The sequence below is a fragment of the Heterodontus francisci genome, chromosome 13 (assembly GCF_036365525.1).
Source record: "Heterodontus francisci isolate sHetFra1 chromosome 13, sHetFra1.hap1, whole genome shotgun sequence".
Taxonomy (NCBI): Eukaryota; Metazoa; Chordata; class Chondrichthyes; order Heterodontiformes; family Heterodontidae; genus Heterodontus; species Heterodontus francisci.
The window spans coordinates 81,532,630-81,558,415 of NC_090383.1; the positions used below are offsets into that span (position 1 = coordinate 81,532,630).

The following is a 25,786-nucleotide window of genomic DNA, read 5'->3' on the forward strand; positions in this document are numbered from 1 at the left end:
CGGGTAAGGCCAGCAACTATTGTCCACCCTCAGTTGCACTTGACAGGGTGGTGGTGGGCAACCTCCTTGAATAGCTACAGACTGTGAGGTAAAGATACTCCCACAATGCTGGTCGGTAGAGAGTTCAATGAAGGGACAGAGATGTATATATATGTCCAAGGGCAGAGTGTAATATATCCAAATTTGCTGACGATACAAAAATAAGTGGGAGGGCATGTCGTGATGAGGACATAAAGAATATGCAAGGGGATATAGATAGGTTGAGTGAGTGGGCAAAAACTTGGCAGATGGAGTTTAATGTAGGAAAGTGTGAGGTCATGCACTTTGATAGGAAGAATCAAAAGGCAAACTATTATTTAAATAGAGAGAGACTCCAAAAAAGTGCAGCACAGAGGGATCTGGATGTTCTTGTGCATGAAACACAAAACGTTAGCATGCAGGTGCAGCAAATAATTAAGAAGGCAAATGGAATTTTGACCTTTATTGCTTTGAGGTTGGAGTTTAAAAATAGGGAAGTTTTGTTACAACTGTACAGGGTGTTGGTGAGGCCGCACCTGGAGTACTGTGTACAGTTTTGGTCCCTGTATTTAAGAAAGGATATACTAGCATTAGAGGCAGTTCAAAAGAGATTCACTAGGTTGATTCCTTGGATGAAGGGGTTGACTTATCAAGAACGGCTAAACAGGTTAGGCCTTTATTCGTTTAGAAGAATGAGGGGTGATCTTATTGAAATGTACAAGATTCTGAGGGGGTTTGACAGAGTAGATGTTGAGAAGATGTTTCCACTAGTGGGGGACTCTCGAACTAGGGGACATAGTTACAGAATAAGGGGACACTCATTCAAAACTGAGATGCAAAGGAATTTCTTCTCTGAGGGTAGTGAATGTCTGGAATTCTCTACCCCAGAGAGTGTGGAGGCTAGATCACTAAAAGTAATATAAGAGGAAGTAGATAGATTTTTGAAATATCGGGGAGTTGAGGGCTATGAGGAGCTGGCACGAAAGAGGAGTTGAGGTCTGGGGCAGAAGAGCCATGATCTTATTGAATGGTGGGGCAGACTTGAGGGGTCAAATGGCCTACTCCTGCTCCTATTTCTTATGTTGGGATGGTTTTTAACTTGGAGGGGAACTTGAAGTCAACGGTGTTCCCATACACCAGCTTCCCTTGTCCTACTAGTTGGCGAAGGCCACGGCTTTGGATGGTGCTGCCGAAGAAGCCTCGGTGTTTTGCTATGGTGAATTCTGTACATAGTACAGATTTACTAGGATGTTGCCTGGTATGGAGGGAAGGTCTTACGAGGAAAGGCTGAGGGACTTGAGGTTGTTTTCGTTAGAGAGAAGGAGGAGGAGAGGTGACTTAATAGAGACATATAAGATAATCAGAGGGTTAGATAGGGTGGATAGTGAGAGTCTTTTTCCTCGGATGGTGATGGCAAACACGAGGGGACATAGCTTTAAGTTGAGGGGTGATAGATATAGGACAGATGTCCGAGGTAGTTTCTTTACTCAGAGAGTAGTAGGGGCGTGGAACGCCCTGCCTCCAACAGTAGTAGACTCGCCAACTTTAAGGGCATTTAAGTGGTCATTGGATAGACATATGGATGAAAATGGAATAGTTTAGGTCAGATGGTTTCACAGGTCGGCGCAACATCGAGGGCCGAAGGGCCTGTACTGCGCTGTAATGTTCTATGTACAGCCATGGTGCTCCGGAGGTGGAGGGAGTGGATGTTTAAGAACAATGAAACAAGCAGCAATTGATTTTACCAATTTTGGTAGTTCTATGTAGCACTGCAGCTTTTTTCACTGTAGCTGTTTAATGTCTGAATAAGTGGAATATGCAATGAGAAGCTTCTTTAATGTTGTTTGATGCAACATAAATGAGATGTGTGGAGTTCAGGTTGTTTGAAGATCTCGAACAGGTTTATTGAATAGCTAACAACCATATGCAGTACAGAGCTAACTATTACAGGACTTGCCTCTTGGTGTTCCAGTAGCAGAGTGAGACTGGCAGGTAGTCACATGATTATGTCATGGTACTTGGCTCATTAGCATACTAAGATTTTAAAGGAATGTCACTCTTAAAGGAAATCACACAACAGAATAGTTGAGAGTTATGAGTCCAGTATCACATTCTTATTCATCCAGCTTCTTGGTAAGGTGCCTATAGTAAACCCTAACATATTTTGTTTCTAAGCTCCCCTCCCATGACTGCTTTGAGATTGACTGATTCTGTTTGATTAAACAAGGAATCAAGGAAGAAAATACTAAATTGTAGCACTAAAATTCCCATTAGGTTCAATGAATGTGTTTGTAACAACAATATGCGATTGATTTATTTATACATTGGATTGTATCTTACATTTAAACATGTAAACAACTTCTAGACCTTAGTCTGCTGTGTTGTTTATAAGTTTAAGACGCTGTTGCCTAGCAACCATCAAGTAGGCGCCAAAATACTGAAAACCCAAATGCTATATTGTATTCACTTACACCAGTATGTCTCCAGGCATGGAATTTTTACTCCCTTCTGTTCCCTCTGCAGAAAATCCTAGAAATAAAATTACCTCCATGTATCAAAGTTAGGTGGTGGACAAATGCTTTGCACTATAATGGCATTAATCACATCAATGTAAAAGTGAGAGAAATCTGTAGTACGTGTGACTTCCTTATTCTTTAGAAAATGTGTGAGCTTTAATCTACAGCAAAGTGAATTAAATTCTGGTGTAGAAGTTACTGTGCTATCTATGAGACTGCATGAGCTACAGGTGTAACAGCACTTCTAGACCAGTCACTCAACTGTCTTTCAATTTTCTGTGACACTATTTTTTAAAATCTAGATAGTGATATTAGTTTCTGTAAATGCCGAGCCTGCTGCTCTATTTTTTTTCAGTTCCTGCATCAACCCTTGAGCTGAATGTTTCCATTAAACAGTTTGGTTTGATATAGTTTCAGCACATGCACTTGCACTGTTTATCCCAGAGATTGGAGCAGCTGGGGGCATCGTATGTATGAAGATAAAAATGAAGGGCGTTAATCCAAGAAAAGGTAGATGGGTCAAAAAAGTAGATGATGATCAAGGAAAACAGCTGAGCTTCTGGAATGACCCTGATGACAAAACAATTCATTCTGTCGATAATATAGATACATTGGGCTGTGTATGAGGACAGAGCTAAAGGATTGATGGTGATATCTCCAGCAAAAGCAGTTGAGGCTGAGATAACTAACTACTGTTTAAAGGGAGCTGGATCAGTGTGAGGTTGGGATTGAGATAAGGTGCAGTCTTAGATCAAATGCTCCATGGGACACATTTGTTCCTATGCTGTTGAAGTTAAGAGCAAGGGCAATATTACCTGTGGAGGATAGCAAGCCAGGCTTGAATAATGGAGATGGAGGGTGCTGGAGGCACTTGGCAGTTCTGGCGTTGTCTGTGTGGAGAGGAGCAGAGTTGATGTTTCGCGTCTGTAACCTTTCATCAGAAACCTGGTGGGGGGTGGGGGGGGGGCGTGTGGTTGCGGACCTGGGGTGTTAGCTCTTTTTCTCTCTGCGCGGATGCTGCCAGACCTGCTAAGTATTTCTGGCAATTTATATTCTTATTTCAGAGTCCCAGCATCCGCAGTATTTTGCTCTTATTTGAATAATGGAGAGCTGATTGATGAATAGTTGAGTTTTGTCGGACACTTTTGCAGGTCAAGCTGTAGTGTTTTCCCATCAGAGATTAAATGGTGGGATAGAGTTCATATGTGGTAGATTGTACAAGGTCTGCAGAAGAAGTGTGCTTGGCCAAATGGTCTTTTCTTGCTTCATACTTTATTATACTTCTAAGAGGGAACAGCACAAGTACTTTAATGAATTTGCTATGATCTTTGGTCCAGTCACTTATTTAAATGACTGTTAAGTAGTTCTATATTCATGTGTAAGTTGCACTCGGCTGAACACATAACTTGCTAAAATTCAAAAGGTTAGTGAACTTTCCTTCTTAATATATTTGGACCAAAAGAGATCAAAGTTACCACATCAATGGCCACAAGCAAAATTCAAACTGTTTATTCATCCTTGCAAACCAGGCAAACCAAATTGAATACTGTTATGACTGAGGTGGAAGGAGTGCACTGTTTATTCTAATTCCACTTCTTCACAGGTCACAACATATATTTAAATTTTTTCCCACGTACGGTCAATCATAGACTATTTTTATCCCAGAATAAAACATGACTTAAGTCTTAACCAGTAATGAAGTAAAGCATAAACACACAGATTGCAATATTAGAGTTCCTTTTTTACCTTCATCCCTCACACTCACACACACACATACATAACGGTTAACCAGAAAAATAAAGGGATTTGCGTTTTTGAGCTCTATTACAAAAAAAAAGACAAAAAAACCCCACTTGGGTTAAATACTTGCTAATTCTTGAAGAAAGAGAAGGTATGGAAAGATGTCCTTTGTTTTGGTTTGGCATCCTAAATGCATGCAGACGGTTGTCACTGCGATCTTCCTAGAACAATTTTTTTCAGGCGATGCTGAAGATCAGTTTGGGTAAGCTTCCAGGAAATAAAGCAACAGAGGTTTCAGATACAGCCCTTGTAGGAGGAATGCAGCCACAGTTTCAGTCTGCTTCTTACACTTGCTTTTCAGCTTCTTGAGAGATGGAAAACTGGCAGGCTTTTTCCAAAAAGTTGGAACAGACTGAGTTGAGATGGTTTGTTGTTCTTCGCACATTTTCTCCAACTGTTTTTTTCAAACCACTGTTCATTCCCACCTGCCTTTTGTAACAATTCAAAGTGAAACCAAAAATATTCCAGAGGTCAAGCCTCCTGACCTCTATAAATCTTGGCCTGTCACTTCTTTGTAAACACCTCCCAAGTCAAAAAACAACCCCTGCTGGGTAATTATTTGAAGACAGGTGCCTTCCACTAACTGTTTGTTTTCAAAGCCAGTGCACAAATCATAGGAACTGATTAAACTGGAGTTGATTGGGCAACAAAGCTTCACAGAACAACATTTACAACTGATATACCGAGCAATACCACAGACAAATATATTGATAAACAGCATACATACAGGTAAAATCAAATACTTGAAAACTAATAAACGCATACAAAAATGTATTTCTAAATAACACACAGATATAAATACATCTATAATAATAATACTTGTTTTTTTTTGTCTGTGCGGACGATTTTGATTGGTCAGTTTAAGGGGGGTTCTGTTGATGGGTAGTGCCCGTCTCACACAGAGGCACATGGATTGGAGTGCATGATGCACGTCGGCTGCCAACAGTTGGTGTCTGCAGCGACGGCATGCTGGGGAGTTGGGGAGAACAAAAACAGTGGAAGGTAAGGGGAGCACCACAACAGAGTTACGCTGGCTGGAGAGATTGTTTCCATAAGGGATGGGATTGATAGGTGGGATGGGGATGGCATGAGAGGGATGGAAGGAATGGAATGAGGGTGGCATGTGATGGGGGTAGCATGGGAGGCATGGAAGGAATAGGATTGGGATGGCATAAGATCGAGAGAATGTCATGAGGGTATGGCTGAGATGGTGGAATTGGTAATAGCAAAATGAAGGGGATAATTATTATATTATTCAAAAGCTATTCTTTGTGCTAAAAATGAAGATTCACTAGATTTGAATGAAACAGTTTTGGAAAAGCTGTGATGATGGGGAAACCAAGTTGGATCATCCACTCAGCTCTTCTGGCTGAAGATGGTTGCAATAGCTTCAATCATCTTCAGCCTTGTCTTCTGTACTTTCATGCTAGGCTCTGCCATCATTCAGGGTGCGAATGTTTTCTGAGCCTCCACCTCCCTTTGTTTAATTGTCAACCACCATTCACGACTGAATTCATTGATTGTACAATCGCTTTGCTGTCTATAGCATGCTGCTCCCACTGTTCAGCATACATGTAGTCCTGTCTTGTAGCTTCATAAGTTACAACTCATTTTCAGGTACATCTGGTGCTGCCCCTGGCACACTCTCCTACACTCCTCTGTTACAACCGAGGCGGGAGGAGTGCACTGTTTATTCTAGTTCCACTTCTCCACAGGTCACAACGTATATTTAAATTTTCCCACATACCGATACAGTCAATCATATACTCTACTTTTCCCAGAATAAAACACACCAACCAGGTTTTTCTAATAGACAAGAAAATTATCAGTTTATTATAAAACAAGTCTTAACCAGTAAAGTAAAGCATAAACACACAGATTGAAATATTAAAGTTCCCTTTTTACCTTAGCCCCTCATATTCACTCACATATACATAAACCAGTTAACCGGAAAAAGAAAGGGATTTTTGTTTTTAGAGCTCTAATACAGGTAAAAAACACTTGGGCTGAATACTTGCTCATTCTTGAAGAAACGGCAGATGAGATATGTTGTATTCAAAAACTGGCATACAGTCTGGCCTCTGAGTACACATAGACAGGTCACTGGGATCTTTTAGAACAGTTCTTTTCAGGCGGCATTGAGAATTAATTTAGCAGGCTTTTCTTCAAAAACAGGAGACGAGATGAGTTGACCAATGGATTTGGGGACAGCACAGTGCTGCGGGGAGGATGTAGGAAGGCTGCAAAGAGATATGGACAGGTTAAGTGAGTGGGCAACAAGATGGCAAATGGAGTATAATGTAGAGGAAGTGTGAAGTTGTTTACTTTGGTCATAAAAATAGAAAAGCAGAATATTTTTTAAAAGGTGTGAAACTGATAAGTGTTGATGTTCAGAGAGCCTTGCGGCTACTGGTACAAGGAACACACAAAGTTAACATGCAGGTGCAGCAGGCTATTAGGAAGGGAAATGGCATGTTGGCCTTTATTGCAAGGGGATTGGAGTATTGGAATAAAGAAGTCTTACTAAAATTGTACAGGGCTTTGATGAGACTGCACCTGGAATACTGTGTGCAGTTTTGGTCTCCAAATTTAAGAAAGGATATACTGGCACTGGAGGCAGTGCAGCGAAGATTTACTAGATTGGTCCCTGGGATGTGGAGGTTGTCCTATGATGAGGGGCTGAGTAAATTGGGCCTATATTCTCCAACGTTTAGAAGAATGAGAGGTGATCTAATTGAGACATACAAGATTCTGAAAGGCCTGGATAGGGTAGAAGCTTAGAGATTGTTCCCACTGGTCTGTGAATCTAGAACACGGGGACGCAGTCTCAGGATAAGAGGTCAGTCATTCAAAGCTGAGATGAGGAGAAATTAATTCACTCAAAGGATTGTGAATCTTTGGAATTCTCTACCCCTGAAGGTTGTGGATGCTCCATCACTGAATACACTTAAGGCTGGGATAAATACATTTTTGGTATCGCAGGGAATCAAGGGATATGGGGAGCAGGCAGGAAAGTGGAATTGAAGCCCAAGCTCAGCCATGATCATATTGAATGGTTGAGCAGGCTCGATGTGCCATATGGTCTACTTCTGTTCCTATTTCTTGTGTTCTTGTGACTTCTCAGGGTCTTTTAGAGTGGTGCTGGAAAGCTGAGCTGGGTTATGCCCTTCTCTCCTTCTTTGGGAATTCTCTTCTCTCCTTGGAAGTTCTCTCTCCTTTTTATACAGTTCATCCATAACTCAAAACAATTCAAAAGCGAAGCTGACAACAGGTGGTCAACCTTTTGACCGCCATCAATCTTGACCTGTCACTTCTTTAAAAACAACTTCTCCAGGTGTCCAACGTTCTCCATTGTTTGTTGAGCTGGAAGTCAAGGTGGTTTCTTGGAAAGGCTTGTTTTCCTCACAAGACCTCTAGATGCCCCTTTTAAAAAAACATTTCCAGGGACTGTTTTTCAAAGTCAAGTGGCCTTTACATGACCCCCTTTGAAAACCCCAAAGTTTAACATTTCTTCAATCTTTCAAAAGTTGATCCTTAAAAAATAAATTTAACAACACACTTTCATATACCTCATTGAACCAGGTTTGGTCTCCTGGCTTGATGGTAAAGGTAGAGTGAGGGATTTACTGGGCCATGAGGTTACAGATTGTGCAGTTGGCCCTTAACACTTCATGGATGCCCAGTTTTGAGCTGCTAGATCTATTCTGATCATAAGGAGTTATATGTAGCACATGGGTCTAAAGGGATCAAAAAGTATGGGGCGAAAGCGGGAACAGGTTACTGAGTTGAATGATCAACCATGATCATAATGAATGGCAGAGCAGGCTTGAAGGGCCAAATGGCCTACTCCTGCTCCTATTTTCTATATCCCAGTTAGCACATTGATAGTACTACATAACACAATGGAAGGTGTTGTCAGTGAAAGGGCTGGACTTCGATTCCACAAAGACTATGTGCAGGTCACTCCTACTAATGCTGTTATGGACAGATGCAACTGCGACAGGTAGATTGATGAGGCTGAGGTCAAGTAGGCTTTTGCCTCATGGTGTTCTCATCACCTGCCAAAAGCCTAGGCTTGCAGTTATATCCTTTAGAACTCAGCCAGTAATGCTGCTACCAAGCCACTCTTGGTGATAGATATTGGTACTTGCCTCTGATTAAGCTTGGAGGATTCAATCTCCTAAATAAGTGGTGCTATGGGATATTTAACAGTGAACCCTCTGTTCCATCTCTAAGATGCAAGTTGCTGTTGTCATCAGCACCTGTTTCTCAAAATTAGGTCTGTTGCCCAATGCTATTTGCCCCACTTCTTCGCTGCTGTCTCCTCCCACTAAGGCTCTCTGAACTTTGGGCCTTGAAGCTCCCAGCTCTACAATTCAAGAAACTGCATTCATGGAAATCTGTTTAAGCATGCTTAAAATGATTGTATTTGTATCTTCACATGCTTCCTTTGGAAGTAGCGTGGGTAATATAATGCTTTACAGGCCGATTAATAATCCACTAGACTGCAACAGGAACACTTGTTCCACGGCCTTAACCATCTGTACACCAGTTGATAGGGTGGTTAGTCCTATATGGGGAAAGGGGAAGGTGCAGGTGCTAGCCATGCCCAGCTGATACATAAAACCCTCTGGATAATCAACCCAGAGCCTAAGCTCCAATCTCCATTCATGGGTACAGTCCACAGTGCTGAGGGAAGTGAGGGTGGAAATTATGGAGGCACTGGCCATAATTTTTCAGTCTTCCTTAGAAGACTGATGGTCTTCTAAGGGGGTGATGCCAGAGGACGGGAGAATTATAAACGTTACACCCTTGTTCAAAAAAGGGTGTAAAGGTAAGCCCAGCAACTACAGGCCAGTCAGTTTAACTTCGGTGGTGGGGAAACTTCTAGAAAGAATAATTTGGGACAAATGCGGGTTAATTAAAGAAAGCCAGCATGGATTTCTTAAGGGAAAATCATGTTTGACGAATATGCTGGAGTTTTTGAAGAGGTAACAGAGAGGGTTGCTGAGGGCAATGCAATTGATGTGGTGTACATGGACTTTCAAAAGGCATTTTATACCGTGCCACACAACAGACATGTGATCAACGTTAGAGATCATGGAATAAAAGGGACGGTAGCAACATGGATACAGAATTGGCTGAGTGACAGGAAACAAAGAGTAGTGGTTAATGGGTGTTTCTCGGGCTGCAGGAAGGTTTGTAGTCGAGTTCCCCAGGGGTCAGTGTTGGAATCCTTGCTTTTCCTGATATATATTAATGACCTAGACTTTTGTGTACAGGGCACAATTTCAAAGTTTGCAGATGATACAAAATGTGGAAGCATTGTGAACTGTGAGGAGGATAGTGTAGAACTTCAAAAGGACATAGATAAGTTAGTGGAATGGGCAGACAGGTGGCAGATGAAGTTCAATACAGAGAAATGTGAAGTGATTCATTTTGGTGGGAAGAACATGGAGAGGCAATATAAAATAAAGGGTACAATTCTAAAGGGGGTGCAGGAGCAGAGGGACCTGGGTGTATATGTGCACAAGTCATTGAAGGTGGCAGGACAGGTCGAGCAAACGGTTAATAAAACATACAGTATCCTGGGCTTTATTAATAGGGGCATAGAGTACAAGAGCAAGGAAGTTATGTTCAACTTATATAAGGTGCTAATTGGGCCTCAGCTAGAGTATTGCATCTAATTTTGGGTGTCCCACTTTAGGAAAGATGTGAGGGCATTGGAGAGAGTACAGAAAAGATTCATGAGAATAGTTCCAGGGATGAGGAACTTCCGTTATGAAGATAGATTGGAGAAGTTAGGACTGTTTTTCTTGAAGAGAAGGCTGAGGGGTGATTTGATAGAGGTATTCAAAATCATGAGGGGTCTGGATAGAGTAGATAGGGAGAAACTGTTCCCGCTCGTGAAAGGATTGAGAATAAGAGGGCACAGATTTAAAGTAATTGGTAAGAGAAGCAAAAGTGACATGAGGAAAAATTTTTTCACGCAGCAAGAATGCACCGCCTGACTGTGTGGTGGAGGCAGGTTCAATTGAAGCATTCAAAAGGGAATTAGACTGTTATATGAAAAGGAAGTATGTGCTGGGTTACGGGGAGGGAGTGGGGGGGGGAATGGCACTAAGTGAATTGCTCTTTTGGAGAGCTGGTGTGGACTCGATGGGCCGAATGACCACCTTCTGCGCTGTAACAATTCTGTGATTCCGTGGTCACTTGGAGGATGTATTTTGCTTGGCCGAGTTGTCTTATACTTTCTTCCATTCAACAGCTCTGCAGATGATTTCATACCAGCCTTGCGAGGTGTGGATCGGAGTGACAATAAGGCTAGGTTTGGGTCGTCTTTCGTCTCTCAGCATTTTGCAAAGGTTCTTTTGATCATCTATAAACCCATGTCCCCGTGGGTAGTGTGGTGATGAGGTGATGGTGATGAACCCATACTGTTCAGCAAATTCCTTAAATTCTTTGGATGTCAATTGGGTGCCATTGCCACACAATATTTCAGGAATCCCTTGCTCAGAGAAGAGACCTCATACTGTTGAGAGAATTGTTCTGGCTCTCGAGTCTTTCATCTTCTGGATCAAAGGGAACTTTGAGTAATAGTCTGCGACTATGAGATACCCATTCTTGGTTGTGTAAATAAATCGATTCCTACAATATGCCATGATCTTATGTACTTCAGTTGCTATCATCTCTTTCTGCTGTGTGTTTCTGTACTTCTTGCATACATTGCATGTAGACACCATATTTTCAATGTCTTTATATATGTCTATCCAATACACAACTGATCTGACTCTGAGCTTACATTTTTCCATTCCCATGTAGCCTTCATGTATCTTCTGGAGAAGTTCTTCCTGGATTTATTTGGGTATGATTATTCTGGATTGGGCTAGCAGAACACCATCTTCTAGTGAGATGTCATCTCTGATAGACCAGTACTGCTATATTGCTGGCTGTGTTTGCTGTAACTTATCAGGGCATCTCTGGATCACTTGCTGAGAGAGCATCTGTAATTCCTTGTCTTTTCTGGTCTCATCTCTAATTTGACTCAATTTCAATGGTGTTATGATCATTTGGTGATGAATCTTTTGTAGGCTCTGTGACTCTGGCGATCGCCTTTTCTTCCATCTCTTGGAGCTCTCTTTCAAGCTTTCCTTTTAGTTCAATTGGTACTTTACGTAGGGGATAAATCTGTGTTTTCATTTCTGAGTCAATAGTGATGTGATACTCAAAATCTTCAAAACATCCAACCATCTCATCAAAACACTCCGGGTACATTTGTACTAGATCTTCTTTGCTTCTGACCAGAGGACACTTTTCAATGGGTGTACTGTCTTCAACCCTCAGTGTCACCTCCTTCACCTCATGGTTTACTGAGTTAATCTGCAGCTCTTCATAACTGCTCAACCACAGGATAGCAGGACCATCTGTTTCAATGATGTAGAAAAATACAGTTAACATATTTTCCTTTGTGTGTCTCTCTGATTTAAGTTGTTCCTAGCTGTCGAATCTCAGTTCCCCCGTATGCTGTTAGCATGACGTTGTTCAGTTTCAGAGCACCTTTCCTTGGATAACCATTTTCTTCCAAATTTTCTGAAAAGATCTTCTAGTATAGTCTGAGTGGGATGATGTTACTCTGTGCTCCGGTATCAAGCGTCACCTTCAGATTTATGATTATGGGCTTATTTCTCACTCTCTTCCTGATCTGACTGGTTGTGTGAATTTCTTTTCTCTGGAAACTGTTGCATCCAGACATTTCATGCAGTTGTATGGTTCCTATGTCTATTGTGTTCTCAAACTCATTGTCATCTTCCAGGTATGGATATCTTGGTTTCTTTTCCTATTCATTCACCCTGTTACTCTGTCTCTGGTGACTCGTCTACCAATTTCTTCCTTTGTTCTGCACATCTTTTTCCAGTGATTGGCCTTTCTGCAAGCTCTGCAGATTGATCCATATGTGGGACACTTCCTTCTGTCTGTGAATTCATGTGGTTGTCCACAGCTCCTGCAAATTTTTCTCTCTGTCTGGTGTGCATTCTTTTGTTGTTGTTTCACTGCATCAACTCTGCTGCCTTTCTCTTCGCTTAACTGAAGCTTGCCATTTGGGTAGTCAGTGTCTTCATCTGTCTGCTGATGGCTTCATGTGCTCTGGTAGTGTCTACAGCCTGTAACATTATGAGCTTGTCCTTTCCAATTAGTGCTTTTTTATACTTCAGGGTGTGCAGAACCCCAAATTAGCTGATCTATCTGCCTTTCATCTGTGTCCTTAATTTTACTTTCTCTGGCTGCATTTTTGAAACTTGTTACGAAATTGTCAATAGGCTCATCTAATTCCTGTCTGAGGCCTTGAAATTCATATCAGTAGATCTGATGATTTGATTTTGGCTGGAGATGGGTGCTGAATTTTTCAAAATTTTTGTTTAGGTTTCTGCTGGCCTCTTAACTCAGCTCCCAACTATTAAACAAATTTAATCCTTTATCTCCTACCCACAGAAGGATATAGCTGACCCTCTCCTCTTCGTTAATGTTTTTCTTAGAAAACTACTGAATGTCAATCCGCACTTTTGTTTAAACTTCTCAAGTGCCTCGATGACATCATCAGCTTCCCAATTCATTATGTGCTGCAGCTGTGCATTCATTGCTATGCCGACCGACATTTTGTTTTTTGCAAAGTTCACTCAGTTTCTCTCTCTGGCACTAATTTGGATCGATTTTTTTTCAATCTAATTCAGCATTAAATTCATTTAAAACGTTTTAGATTTACTTGTGGGAGAGACTAAAACTAGGGGATACCGTTTAAAAATAAGGGGTCTCCCATTTAAAACTGAGATGAGGAGAGATTTTTTCTCTGAAGGTCGTGAGTCTGTGGAACTCTCTTCCCTGGAGAACGGTGGAGACAGGGTCATTGAATGGTTTTAAGGAAGAGGTAGACAGATTCTTGACAAACGAGGAAAAGTCAAAGGGTATCCGGGGTAGGCAGGAAAGTAGAGTTGTGTCCACAAACAGATCTTATAGAATGGTGGAGCAAGCTCAAGGAGCTGAATAGCCTACTCCTGCTTCTAGTTCATATATTCGTATGTTCGCAGACACCTGCTGCCACCATATTATGCCTCCTGGTTGTCTTCTGGTTCCTATATGTTAGAAATAATCACACTTGAAAAGGTGGAGCTCTTTGTGTTTAATACAGCTTGCCATGCTGCCTGGTAAGAACTGCTTGTAGACTGGTGTAATGTTACACATCATAGGACTGCAGTGCCACAGTCAGTGTGCCCCCCTTGGAATACACTTTGCTATATAACGATTAGTTCCTAGCTCTGTACAAATAATATAATAATATGTATCAGTGCCTGTTAAATCATTTTCCTTATTATTTCTCAATCCATAACAATACTGGATGTGTTTTGGAATTGACATCCCGCATGCCTGCATATTAGGAAATAATGTGTAACATGTGCCCCTGTTGCTTTAGATGGGAGCTTCCATCGCCCATCCCAACACCAACAAAAAACAAAGAAAAAGAACTTGCATTTATATAGCACCTCTCATGACCTCAGGATGTTCCAAAGCACTTTACAGCTTATGAAGTACTTTTAAAATGTTGTAATGGAGGGAATGATGCAGCTAATTCACTCACAGCAATGTCCCACAAAAGCAATGAGATAATGGCCAGATAATCTATTTATTTTAGTTATGTTGTTTCAGGGATAAACATTGGCCAGGCCATGGAGGAGAACTCCCATGCTCTTCTTCAATTTGTGCCATGGGATCTTTTACATCCACCTAAGAGGCCAGATGGGGCATCAGTTTAACGTCTCATTTGAAAGATGATACTTCTGACAGTCCAGTACTACAATGAGGTGTCAGCCTGGCTTATGTGCTCAAGCATCTGGAAATTGGAAACTTGAACTGGGCAGAGAATAGGCGAAGATCAGTTGGGACTGATCTCTGCCAAATTTCACGCACCATTACACCCCGTCGGCCACCATTTTCAGATGTAATGAGTCTAAACTTGGCCCCTATAACTCAACTAACAGTATGACCCAAGATAACTGGACACAAAGACAGTAGTAATAGTAACATAATTATTTACCTGACAATCTAACAATTTTTCTTTACCAGTGATAGACTGAGGCACTTATGTTTCAATTCAGTAGAGGTTACGTACTTTAGAGTCTACATAGATGCTTTTTGATGCTTACTGTGGTGAATTGCTAACACTATATGGAGTGTCAGAGACCAGAGTGATATATTTGGGATTTTTGACAGAGGTTGGCTGATCTCATTTCACTGGAAGCTCTTAACAGCTATTTTCAAGAGGTGACCTTTGTCACCAACTCCTGGGCTGGATTCAAACCTGCACCTTTATGTATGAAGAGCAGTGTCAGACTGCTTTCCCAGGGTACTGCACCAAGCAATCCACTAGAGAAAAGAAACACTGTTTTAAATAGAGCTGAAAAGAAAGAAAGATGGACTATTCCGATTTGAACAGGATGGCAACTGCTACCAGAGCAGCCGGCTCACAGCATCAGTTCCATATATTCTGGGACATTGGGGCCACATTAATTTTTGGTGATGTCTGTCCCATGTGCAAATTAGCATTCCTAGCACTGTAATCTGTCTTGTGTGAATGCTGTTTTTCTCATGTGTATTCGTATATCTATACCCTTCTCTAATTTTAAAAAGGCAATGCTCAATTTTCATGAGATTTTTAGTTTATTTTGCTTTATGCCTAAAATGGCATAATGAAATGGAAATTTAATCAAAAAATCAACTAAATCAATCTTCCATTCTTAAACCATATTTATTAATTCATATTTGTATTATTCCATAATTACATAATCTGATGGGAGCCACCAATGGCCATAAATGCAACTTAAAGCATACAATCAATAAAACTATCTTATGCCTATGGCTTTATCTAAATCAAGAGATCAAAAAACTGACAAATTAAACTTTAAATTTCTTTTAAAATATACTAAGCTGTTCTCCACAGTTAAAATGGTTTTGTAATGGCCAAAAAAAAAGTCAGACTAGGTATAGCCAATTATTCAGATTGCTTTTATTGCTTTAAAAAACAATGATTTATGAATGTTTATAATAGTTTTTCTAACGTGTAAAGTAGAACTGCACAATTGTTTCTTGAAAAGGTTATTTTGCTCTACTACTGACTAAGCAGAAGAAAATAGGATTAAAATCATAACCATCGCATGATATTTACAATTTCAGGAAAACACAAAAACAAAGTAGAAATGAGAAAAGATGCGTATTAGATGTCCGATAAAAATCATAATCTACTTATGCTAGAACAATAGTACACAGCAGTAGCCTGTATTATACATAAGGTATTACTTAGATTGGAAACATGCTGATATTGTAACCATGGAAACAAACCAATTTTGTCTAGCTTACAGGAGGAAGCAGGAGGTAAACGGCTGCTATTTGCCAACTCATGCTGAGGAGAGAAGAAAAGATCCAAATATAAAAATAAATGGCGTCTATTTCCAATGGTTTCCATATCCTTATATGTTTCTAAGTTCTGTTGATGACTACTTTGTGTGACTTAGAGTGCTGCCAACAGGTTTCTATCACTAAAACCCAGTTATTGTGTAAAGATGTAACTCAGAATTTCATCATTTTAAAGATCATTCATTGTATTCTTTTACATTCAAGTATAGAAATATGTCATCCCTCTGTAAGCTATTGTCTTTGTTTAATAAAATAACTAACCAAATAATTTATTTTAAGAGCATCAGATTATTCTTGTCAGTCATTAATGCTTTCATATTGACTCTCCTACAAACCTTTTGTTTGCAAATATTTTATAGATATGAACTTTTATTATCAACCTTGCACAGAGTGTGACTTATACTGTGGGAAAAACTAAATACAGCCACATCCCTGCCTTGAAACATCACTCGGTTAAAATCAAGGCTTAGTCCTCATGAATTTTATTACCACCTGTTGTTTGATATCTACAATTACATGTTTTGCATGATAAAAACTTTCTTGTGTTTAAAAAAAGTATTTTTCGTACATTTGTGTTGAGAATGTATAAAAAATTAGACTGCCATGCCATTGGCAGTATTAGAGCTTTGTGCACTTGATTATAACATTTTAAATGATAGTAATTCAAAATCATGGTTTATGAATAGCACCTACAGAATTTAAATATGGAGTGTGTGGTGTCTTTCTATCTTTCAGTGTATTTTAAACTATTTTCCTTTTTTCTAAAATGTTCATTTCTCTGTTCTGGCGAAAGGCAATGACTTGTAATCCTAGAAAACTGTATAACTAGAAAACCCTCAAAATCAGTACTTTATTGAAGAATTTTAGAGGCATATTGGAAGTCTTATTTTCTCTTGACTTATTAAGTAGTAAATATATGGAAGTTAACCTGCAGCTGCTAAATATTGCAGAAACTGATGGTTTGTTCACCTTGCATGTGCGATATTGCTTATTCTTAAAACCTGTTCCAGGTAAAACATTTAAAGTAATACATTGCTGAAAACAGGCAAATTGCTGACAATACAAGAAAGCAGATATATATTCACACAGCTGAGGTTGAATAAATCTGGTTCTAGAACTTCATGCATAGAATAACTTTGTAAGAAAGGCAATGATAGTTACATTATTAAATGTTCAATATGTTTACGTCTCTTTTAAATGAGTAAGTTGTCTCAGCAACTTGCTCTTGTGCTGGTTGGACCAATTGCCTCAGAAGGACAAGTCAATAAATAATAATGGTTAAATAAATTTTCTACTATATATATATATATTGCATATCCATTTTAAATGGCATGTGCAATACCATTTTATTAACATTGTAATAATTTAAAGATAAATTGGAATAAACAAACACATCATGTTAAATTTCCTATTCTTTTAAATAGGAATTCTTTAACTGGATAATCTATTTACCAATATAAGAACATTCCTAGTATTATTTTGGAAAGACACTAAGAATTACAACAGATTACTGCATCTAAAGATTAATCTGACTGGTTTAACAGAAAGTAACTTATAAGAAGTGGTCATAGGGCAGCTTTATTTTAATAGTAATTAAAAATATTTGTGAAGTGCACAGAAGAACTTTTGATTGAAAACCAATGTACTTCATAAAATCTCTGACTTTCTCAGGTGACCAACCCAGTTTTGATTTTAAAATCTAAAACAAGTTTAGTTTTGTACTTGTGAACCTGTGAAATATCTTTTTTTCAGCATCAACATCAGCATCAGGAAGCCCAATGGTATTTAGAACTCCTCTGATACTCCACCTTTTCATGTTGGTTAAATCTGTTTATAGAATACCCCCAGCTAAGTGTCTAGGGTGTAATTTGCAAAATCAACATACACTTTAATTAACATTTGGCAGCTTTCCTAGAACTCTATTGTTTACACAATACCACACCTTTATGTCATAACCCTTCTGTTAAATTCTTCACTTAATTTAGAATTCTTTATTAAATAATTGATATCTGTTTGGGGCTGTTGGACATTTGCTACACTGCTTGTTCTTTATAATATTGCCATAATTAAGGCATTGATTCTTCTGTTTGCTTTCCTATTAATGTCTGTTTTACTAAGCTTTACAGGTTTGAAATTAGTATTTGTTTCAAAAAAGCTACTTGTAACCTGCAATTGTAATAGTAAAGTCAAGTACTCAAGATCTATCTTTGGAAAATTATCTCTTTGTGATTACATATTGATTGCCCAATAATCATTAATCTCAATGCTCCTTTATTATTGAAATAATTTTCCTACTTTCTGTTCATTGTTTTGGCAAACTACAATTCTTACAACTCTTTCAGCAGTCCTAATAAATAGGGAATACACAAGAGGGACAATGAAATAGCCAGTTTATTCCACGAGTGAGAAAGACCTAATAACTCATGAATGACAAAGTCACCAGTGAGTTATTAAAGGTCTTCTCATGGGCCCATTGCATCCGTCACTGTCGCATGGGCAGCCTGTGAAATGGGGTCAGGCTGTTGGTGGGTGTGAAAGTGCAACTGCACTCACTCATCCCACCCACATTGAAATTGGCAGCTCTGGCATTCTGCTGACAACAACAACTTGCATTTATATACCACCTTTAATGTAATAAAATGTCCCACAGTGCTTTTAATTCATTTTAAATATATATTTTGTAAATTATGTTTATATTGGCAAATTAACAAAATTGTAATATTAATAATTATGCTGGCACTAATAGAGGAAGTTTCCTTTAAACCATATAAGATAAAAAAAATTTAAATAATTCATCTCCAAGTTGTTTTCCTTTCTTAGTAGTAAAACCAGAAAATAATGATAATGAGCTGGATTTTGTGGTCCCAGTAGTGTTTATATATAGCAATTGAAGGTTGCATTGGTACTAGTACAGTATCATGCAGTACCTGGAGAATGCAGCAATTCAAATCAAATAGTACAATCAAACTTCACTTTAAATCTCGTAACTCAGCTGTGGAGCCTATCATTTGTTGCTGTTCAAAGGACCATCCATTGCCAGCAAAAAAAAGCAAAATAAAATCACCGGCCCTCAACTGTACTGATAAATATTTTATAAACTGACACAGCTGTAACACATCTTAATATTCATATTGAAAGAAAGAACTTGTGTTTATAAAGCACTTTATTACAACTTCAGAATGTTCCAAAGAGCTATACAACCAATTTAAATACTTTTGAAACTTTTGATGTTGTTATGTAGGTAAACATGGCAGCAGATTGACACACAAGGGCTGGGATTTTGTTGAGCTCCCGATTTTGGGCTCTGTGGCAGGGGTTGGGGGGGTGCTGGAAAATCGCAGTGGCCTGCCACAGAGCCCGACGCTGGGATTGCCGAGCCTGACCATTCTGACAGCGGTGCGGCTCCGTGGCGCTCCCCCCTCCCACCCCCCGCCGCTCAGCGACGGGACCCAACTTTAAATATTTAAATAAAATAAATAAATAAATTGAAATACCATACACGGCGATCTTCCTGGCTGTCCAGGATCTTCCATGCATTCATGTTTACGCTTTCACTTTCCTGTCCAGGGAAAGCTGGCACCACTGAAGTAGGGAAAGGGGGAACTTAGGATTTTTAGTGAAGTTGTGGGGGGGTGGGGAAACAGGGACAACTTAGAACATAGAACATAGAACAGTACAGCACAGTACAGGCCCTTCGGCCCACGATGTTGTGCCGAACCTTTAACCTACTCTAAGATCAAACTACCTACATACCCTTCATTCTACTATCATCCATGTACCTATCCAAGAGTCGTTTAAATGTCCCTAATGTATCTGCTTCTACTACCACCGCTGGCAGTGCATTCCACGCACCCACCACTCTCTGTGTAAAGAACCTACCTCTGACATCTCCCCGAAACCTTCCTCCAATCACCTTAAAATTATGCCCCCTGGTGATAGCCCTTTCCGCCCTGGGAAAAAGTCTCTGGCTATCCACTCTATCTATGCCTCTCATCATCTTGTACCCCTCTATCAAGTCACCTCTCATCCTTCTTCGCTCCAATGAGAAAAGCCCTAGCTCCCTCAACCTTTCTTTGTAAGACATGCCCTCCAGTCCAGGCAGCATCCTGGTAAATCTCCTCTGCACCCTCTCTAAAGCTTCCACATCCTTCCTATAATGAGGCGACCAGAACTGAACACAATATTCCAAGTGTGGTCTAACCAGGGCCTTATAGAGCTGCAGCATAACCTCACGGCTCTTAAACTCAATCCCCCTGTTAATGAAAGCCAACACATCATACACTTTCTTAACAACCCTATCAACTTGGGTGGCAACTTTGAGCGATCTATGGACATGGACCCCAAGATCCCTCTGTTCCTCCACACTACCAAGAATCCTGTCTTTAAGCCTGTATTCTGCATTCAAATTCGACCTTCCAAAATGAATCACTTCACACTTTTCCTCTGCATTTCTAGCATGGTGGGGGGAAAGGGGTGACCTGTGCACTTCGTGCAGTTGTGGGGGCGGGTGGGGAGAGGTCAAATCTTCATTGTAAGTATTTTGGGGGCACGGGGAATAGGCCAGCCATTGATTTCATTGTATTGGTGGCAGGGGGGAGGTATGGATCAGAAATTTATTTACAGTATAGTGGGGGGGTGGGGGGAGAGTATGGGGTTCAACTGTGCAGTTCTGGCAGCCCTTTAAAAATAGCACCAGCACCTGCACAGAGGCAGCTGACACCGTTCACGGCGTCACAGAGCCCGCCCCCACTACGTGATGCGGGGGGGGGGAGCACGGACCATTCTGCGCATTTAAATGAACCGCCACGTGCTAGACAGCGGAAGCGTGCGGCCCGTGCATACAGGCCATCATTTATTTTTGCCCGCCATGAATAAAATTCAGCCCAAGGTCCCACAAACAGTGAATGAAAAGAATGACCGGTTAATTTATTTTATGGGAAGAATGTTGGCTAGAAAATTCCCTGTTCTTTTTCAAATAGGGTCTTGGAATAATTTACACAAACCTAATAATAAAGAGGTGATCTCAGTTTAACACCTCATCTGAAAAATATCCGGTGAGAAATTTGAATTATTTGCACCTGTTTTTTGGGTGCTATGAGTGCCCTTAGAGCTCCCAATGGCATATGCAATGCGCAAGCACACTTTTGCCGCGAATCTTGCCTCATGCCATATTAGCGAGAGCATTAGTGTGCGTGCAGTGAACAGCCACCAGAAATATGCAGAGCAGGCAGATTGTGACATCAATCAACATGCAACACTGATTTGATGCCAGTGGTGCCATTTTGGAGCTTAACACTCCAGCTGATGCCCCTCGCTTAACCTTGAACAGCTGAATATGTGTTCAGCAACATGAAGGAACCCACACCAGTGCTATTTAAAGGGATTATCAACTACTCACAGGTTATTTGCTGGTTGATTTCTTCTGGCTGTTGCATCGATTCCACAACTGTTTTGTGCTTTTTATAGTTGTAAAAGTCTACAGGGATTGTTATGGCAGGTGCTGAAGGACGTTTTGTTGACTTCAAAACTTCTGCACAAGGCACTTGCTCCCAGACATTGGTGCACTAGTAGGCATTCCGTTGGAAAACAGCATGACTTGGAGAATGAATAAAGAGGACACAAAGCAGGTCAAGCTGCTAGAAGAAGGAGAAGAAGGAAAGGGAAGAAGGGCTCTCAGCAAGAAGTTATATCATGTCCAGGATGTTCAGGGTACAATTCTCCTACCTGAACCTCAGTGAAGAAGAATGTGTGAGACATCTATGCTTCGGTAAGGAAGTCCTCACTGAAATCTATCACATGCTACAGCCACAACTGCAACCTTAGAGTAGGGCAAGAATTGCATTGCCAGTGGCTGTGTTGTGTTACTGGGTTGTTTACACAAACTTACCAATCACACATGGATGAATGGCAACAAATACTTTGTTTTTTTTCTAATTGAATACTCACAATATTGTATACAAGTTACAGGAGAGCTCTACATGCTCGGGATCAACACAACTCCTACCACTGTGTCACATGCTATATGCCATCACTTCCTGCAGTGATGATGCACACTCATATTTACATATTCCTTTAAAGCAATATCACAACAGAAAATGTCAATGGACTTTTATGCATCCGACTCCTTCCAGGCTGAAGGTGGAGATATTTGCAACGTCTCACAGTTTGCCATCCGTTGTTGCTTAAGGGAGGTCACTGAAGCTCTCTGTTCAAAGAGAGCTAATGACATTGCATTCTCATGTTGCAAGCAGAGTGAGCACGTGACTTTATTAGGGTTGCAGGAATCCCCATGGTGCAGGGCACCATAGACTGAAAACACATTGCTTTGCAGGTACCGCATGTCAACTCTGCACTATACATGAACCAAAAGGGATTCTGCTCTCTCAACGTCCAGCCGGTGCATGATCTTAAGCAGCTATTCATGCAGGTCAATGCCCGGTATCCTGGCAGCAGTCATCCATTCTGTGGCAGTCCACTGTGTCAGCTGCATTTGAGCCACCAAGGCAAACCAAAGGGTGAATACTTGGTGATGAGGGCTATCTGCTGATCACATGGCTAAAGACTCTGGTACGTAACCCACGTACACATGCGCAGCATGCATACAATGAAAGGCATGTTGCCCCACGATATGTGATAGAGCAGACCACTGGCACCGCTCCTGCTACCGGAACCACTTTGGCGGAGCTCAGCAGACTGAATGTCAGGATTTCTGTTGGTCTGCTGCATGCTGCACAACCTCACCATCATGAGGAAACTGCCCTTGCTAACAGCTATATGGCAAGCAGCTCAGAAGCTTGAGTAGGAGGAAAAGGAAGAGATGATGTATTTCTGACCAGGCTGTCCACGAAGAACTCATTTGAATGCAATACTAGAAACCACAACCCCAATGCCCCATTCACCAACAGTTCCGCACCTTACCTCCTCTCTCTGTGATCATCACAGTGTCCATATGGCACATTGCAAAATAAAGACCACCACAAAACAAACATTCCAACCAAATTTTTTATGAAATCATGCCATACTGCATATAAAAGTCATCTAATCACACTTGTGCATTCCTTCAGTACCTGTCTTCCATTTGCCTTTGCCTATCCTTGTGCTCCTATACAGTGCCGCCCCTGTGACTGCAGCATGTCTGGTGAAAGGCTGCTGATTTTCAGTGGAGGAGACTGCAGATGGCCATGGAGGGCGACATCGGACAGCTCTAGGTCTAGAAGGGAAATAGTAAACGAGTTTTGGTAGGTCTAGAAGATCTGGCTGCAGACTGCACCATATCGACAATGGTGGTGGGAATCTGGGCTGGCTGCCTGACAGCCAACAAGAAGAATGGAGTGGCAGGGGCGGGAGGACGAATGCTATCTTCCTGAGAGAGGACAGCAGATTTGTGCTACATGGAGCTACTGCCACTCTCTAAATGCAATACCTCAACAATCGTCGTAATCTGTTGAAGGACAAATTGCTGGATTGCTGTGACAGCCTACAAACTCCTCAGAACACTGTGGGCGGCAGAAGGGCTAGGAGGAGGGAGTGCCCACAGAATTGTGACTGAGGGCCTGTCACACCACAATAAATTCGGGGGCGGGATAGGCCGAAGATGTTCTTCCCACCCAGAGGCCAATCAGTAACCACCTAAGGGCCTCTTCACTCTGCCACTGGAACTAAATCAACGGGGGTGGGGGGGGGGGGTGGGGGGTGGTCTCCGCCATGCTGGGAGGTCGCCCAGTGAAACAAGGTGGCCTCCCCTCAGGCTGCTGGGGGTTTCCTTCATGGGGAATCTGTGGCCTAAGGAGGGTCCCAAGCAGCAAAGGCCATCCCTCCATTAACACTGCCCCCCTTCTCTCAGTGCTCAACCTCCTCCCCCACCCCCTTGCTGGGGCCTGTCGGACAGTCCCTGTCAACCCTGCCTCACTTACCTTGGTTCCGGGGCTCCAGCGCTGGGACTGGTCCCAGGCCTAGTGTAGTATCGGCAGTGGCCACTGCTCCCAGTGGCACTGCCAATACTACTGAGTTGCCGTCCCTCTGTTGGAGGCAGGATGCCAGTCCTTAAAGGGATGGGGAACCCGGTGCTGGGCAGTTAATTGCCCGAGTGAAGTTGAATTGCGCCAGAGATGTTCCAAAGGGCCGAGGTGGGGTTCCCCTCACCTTTTCGGCCCAGTACCGGAACTCCCGCTAGCTGGACTAAATTCAGCCCTGTAATCCACAGCCATGATGGCCGCAGTCCGTAAGTTGACCTTGCAAGACAGCAGTCAGAGCTTCCATTGCAACACTCAGATGATGGGTGGCTGCTGCTTGTGCTGCAATGGAAACTGCAACATTGACAATCAGATGCTGCATCATGGTTGTTTCTACAAGTACGTCAATGGAGTTGACCACTACTTCCATGCTGGAAAGGATGGGCTGCAAGTTTTGCGCAAAGCCCTGTGCCGAGTTGGTGCCGGACTCTTCCAAGCTTCTTGACATTGACGGCAGGCTTTCTGGCAGGTTTCCCAATGGACCAAGCATTTTAGTATGCATACCCATCAGCTTCCTTCTGTAGGCTCTCCCTTCAAAGTTCTTTCCTGAGTCCTCTGCAGCAGAGCTTGTGTACAATCTTGCTTTTTACCATGCTGGCACCTGCACTATCCTTGCCGCCTACCCTGTCTGCAGGCCACTTATGCCCAGTATCTCATCACATGCAGATCCCGCCTCTATGCTGTCCACTAAATTACAGGAGGTATCAGTATCTGAACTGGTGGCTGTGACTGTGAAATCGAGAAACAATGCATCTTTGTCACCATTGTTTTCTTGCTGTTTCTCAACTGCCTTGCCAGGTTGCACTCCTTGGGTATCTGAATGGAGTAAAGCGCAATGGTAAGTTTGTGATGCAGGGACTGAGGGCAAAGGAAGAGGTGCATGCTTACATCATCTACAACTGGTAAGTCAGAAGAGAGTGTGGGATGAGGGGGAGGTGGGATGCGAGAAGGATGATTAGGTATGACGATGCCGTCATTTTCGATGGTTTCAGCCCCACTGCCGGCCATGGTCCCAGCATAGCCATCCCAATAATAACCAGCACTATCTCCTCCATGATGGTTAGGACATGCAGGCATATCTGTCCCCCTCCGGTTGTCTCCTCCTGCCTCCGGTTGTGTGCCACCTTGTCTTACAAGAGAGTGAGAAGTGTGTCAGTGGGTGTTGTGCAATCTGTGTGATCTGGCTACGATGGTTGAATAGCTGGCAATGTGTGCAACTTGTGACAGATGGGTGTGAGGCTTGCAGAAGTGCTAAGTGTGTGAGTGTGCAGTGAAGCCTATAATGTGAGGTAGGAGTCCTGATTTCTAGAGATTATTGGTAGGTGAGTGATGGGGTGTGATAAATTGAATGGTGGATGAGGCTAGTGGTGCAGTTGGTAGGTTATGGCATTTAAAGATGTATTCACTGACAACAACAACTTGTCTTTATACAGCACCTTTAATGTAACAAAATATCCCAGCATTAATAACAAAGTTTGACCTTGACCACTTGTATGAGGTCATTGAACTTCTTACAGCACTGCATCAGGTCCTTGGGGCTGGCCTCCTGCCATTGACCTCCACAGCTATCTATTCACCCTGCCTTCTTAACATGTGTCTGGAGGGCCTCCTGGTCCGCTGCAGGTACAGGACATCTCTCCTCCTTTCCAACCCCTCCACAAAGACCTTCAGTACAGCAGCTGAAAACCTTGGCGCCTCCTCCCTCCTGGGTTCTGCTATCTTTCAATATTTCCTGAATGATTGCTGGCACCGGAGCCAACCACAATACTTGGCCTTTAAGAGATGTAGTCTAGCTTTAAGCAGTACATTCTAACCTTAACTGGTGCTAGCCACTCATGATATTGGTCCCCTGTTGATGTGTTCAGTCAATCAACAGCATAGTTGGCACTGGCTGGATGCAGAAATCATTGAAATGAGCAGGCAGCATGAAGTTGGTATGCTGCCTGCATTACAAACCACGGGCACAGGTTAATTGCG

At 41.8% G+C, this 25,786-nt stretch overlaps 1 protein-coding gene across 4 annotated transcripts in view; it reads left to right on the forward strand.

The window, feature by feature from the left end:
* Positions 1-25,786, forward strand: part of spata17 (spermatogenesis associated 17) — a 381,466-nt gene that overhangs the window by 174,147 nt on the left and 181,533 nt on the right. The window contains exon 10 of one of the 4 annotated variants that reach the window (XM_068045059.1): positions 15,736-16,046. The exons of 2 other annotated variants lie outside the window; for them this stretch is intronic. Coding sequence is in view for 1 of the 2 variants with exons in the window: in XM_068045061.1 (XP_067901162.1) it covers positions 15,736-15,787 (52 nt within the window). In the remaining variant the exon portion in view is untranslated. Of the gene's footprint in view, positions 1-15,735; positions 16,047-25,786 lie in introns of those variants that run through there. One more of the 4 variants, XM_068045061.1, reaches the window with a different exon arrangement.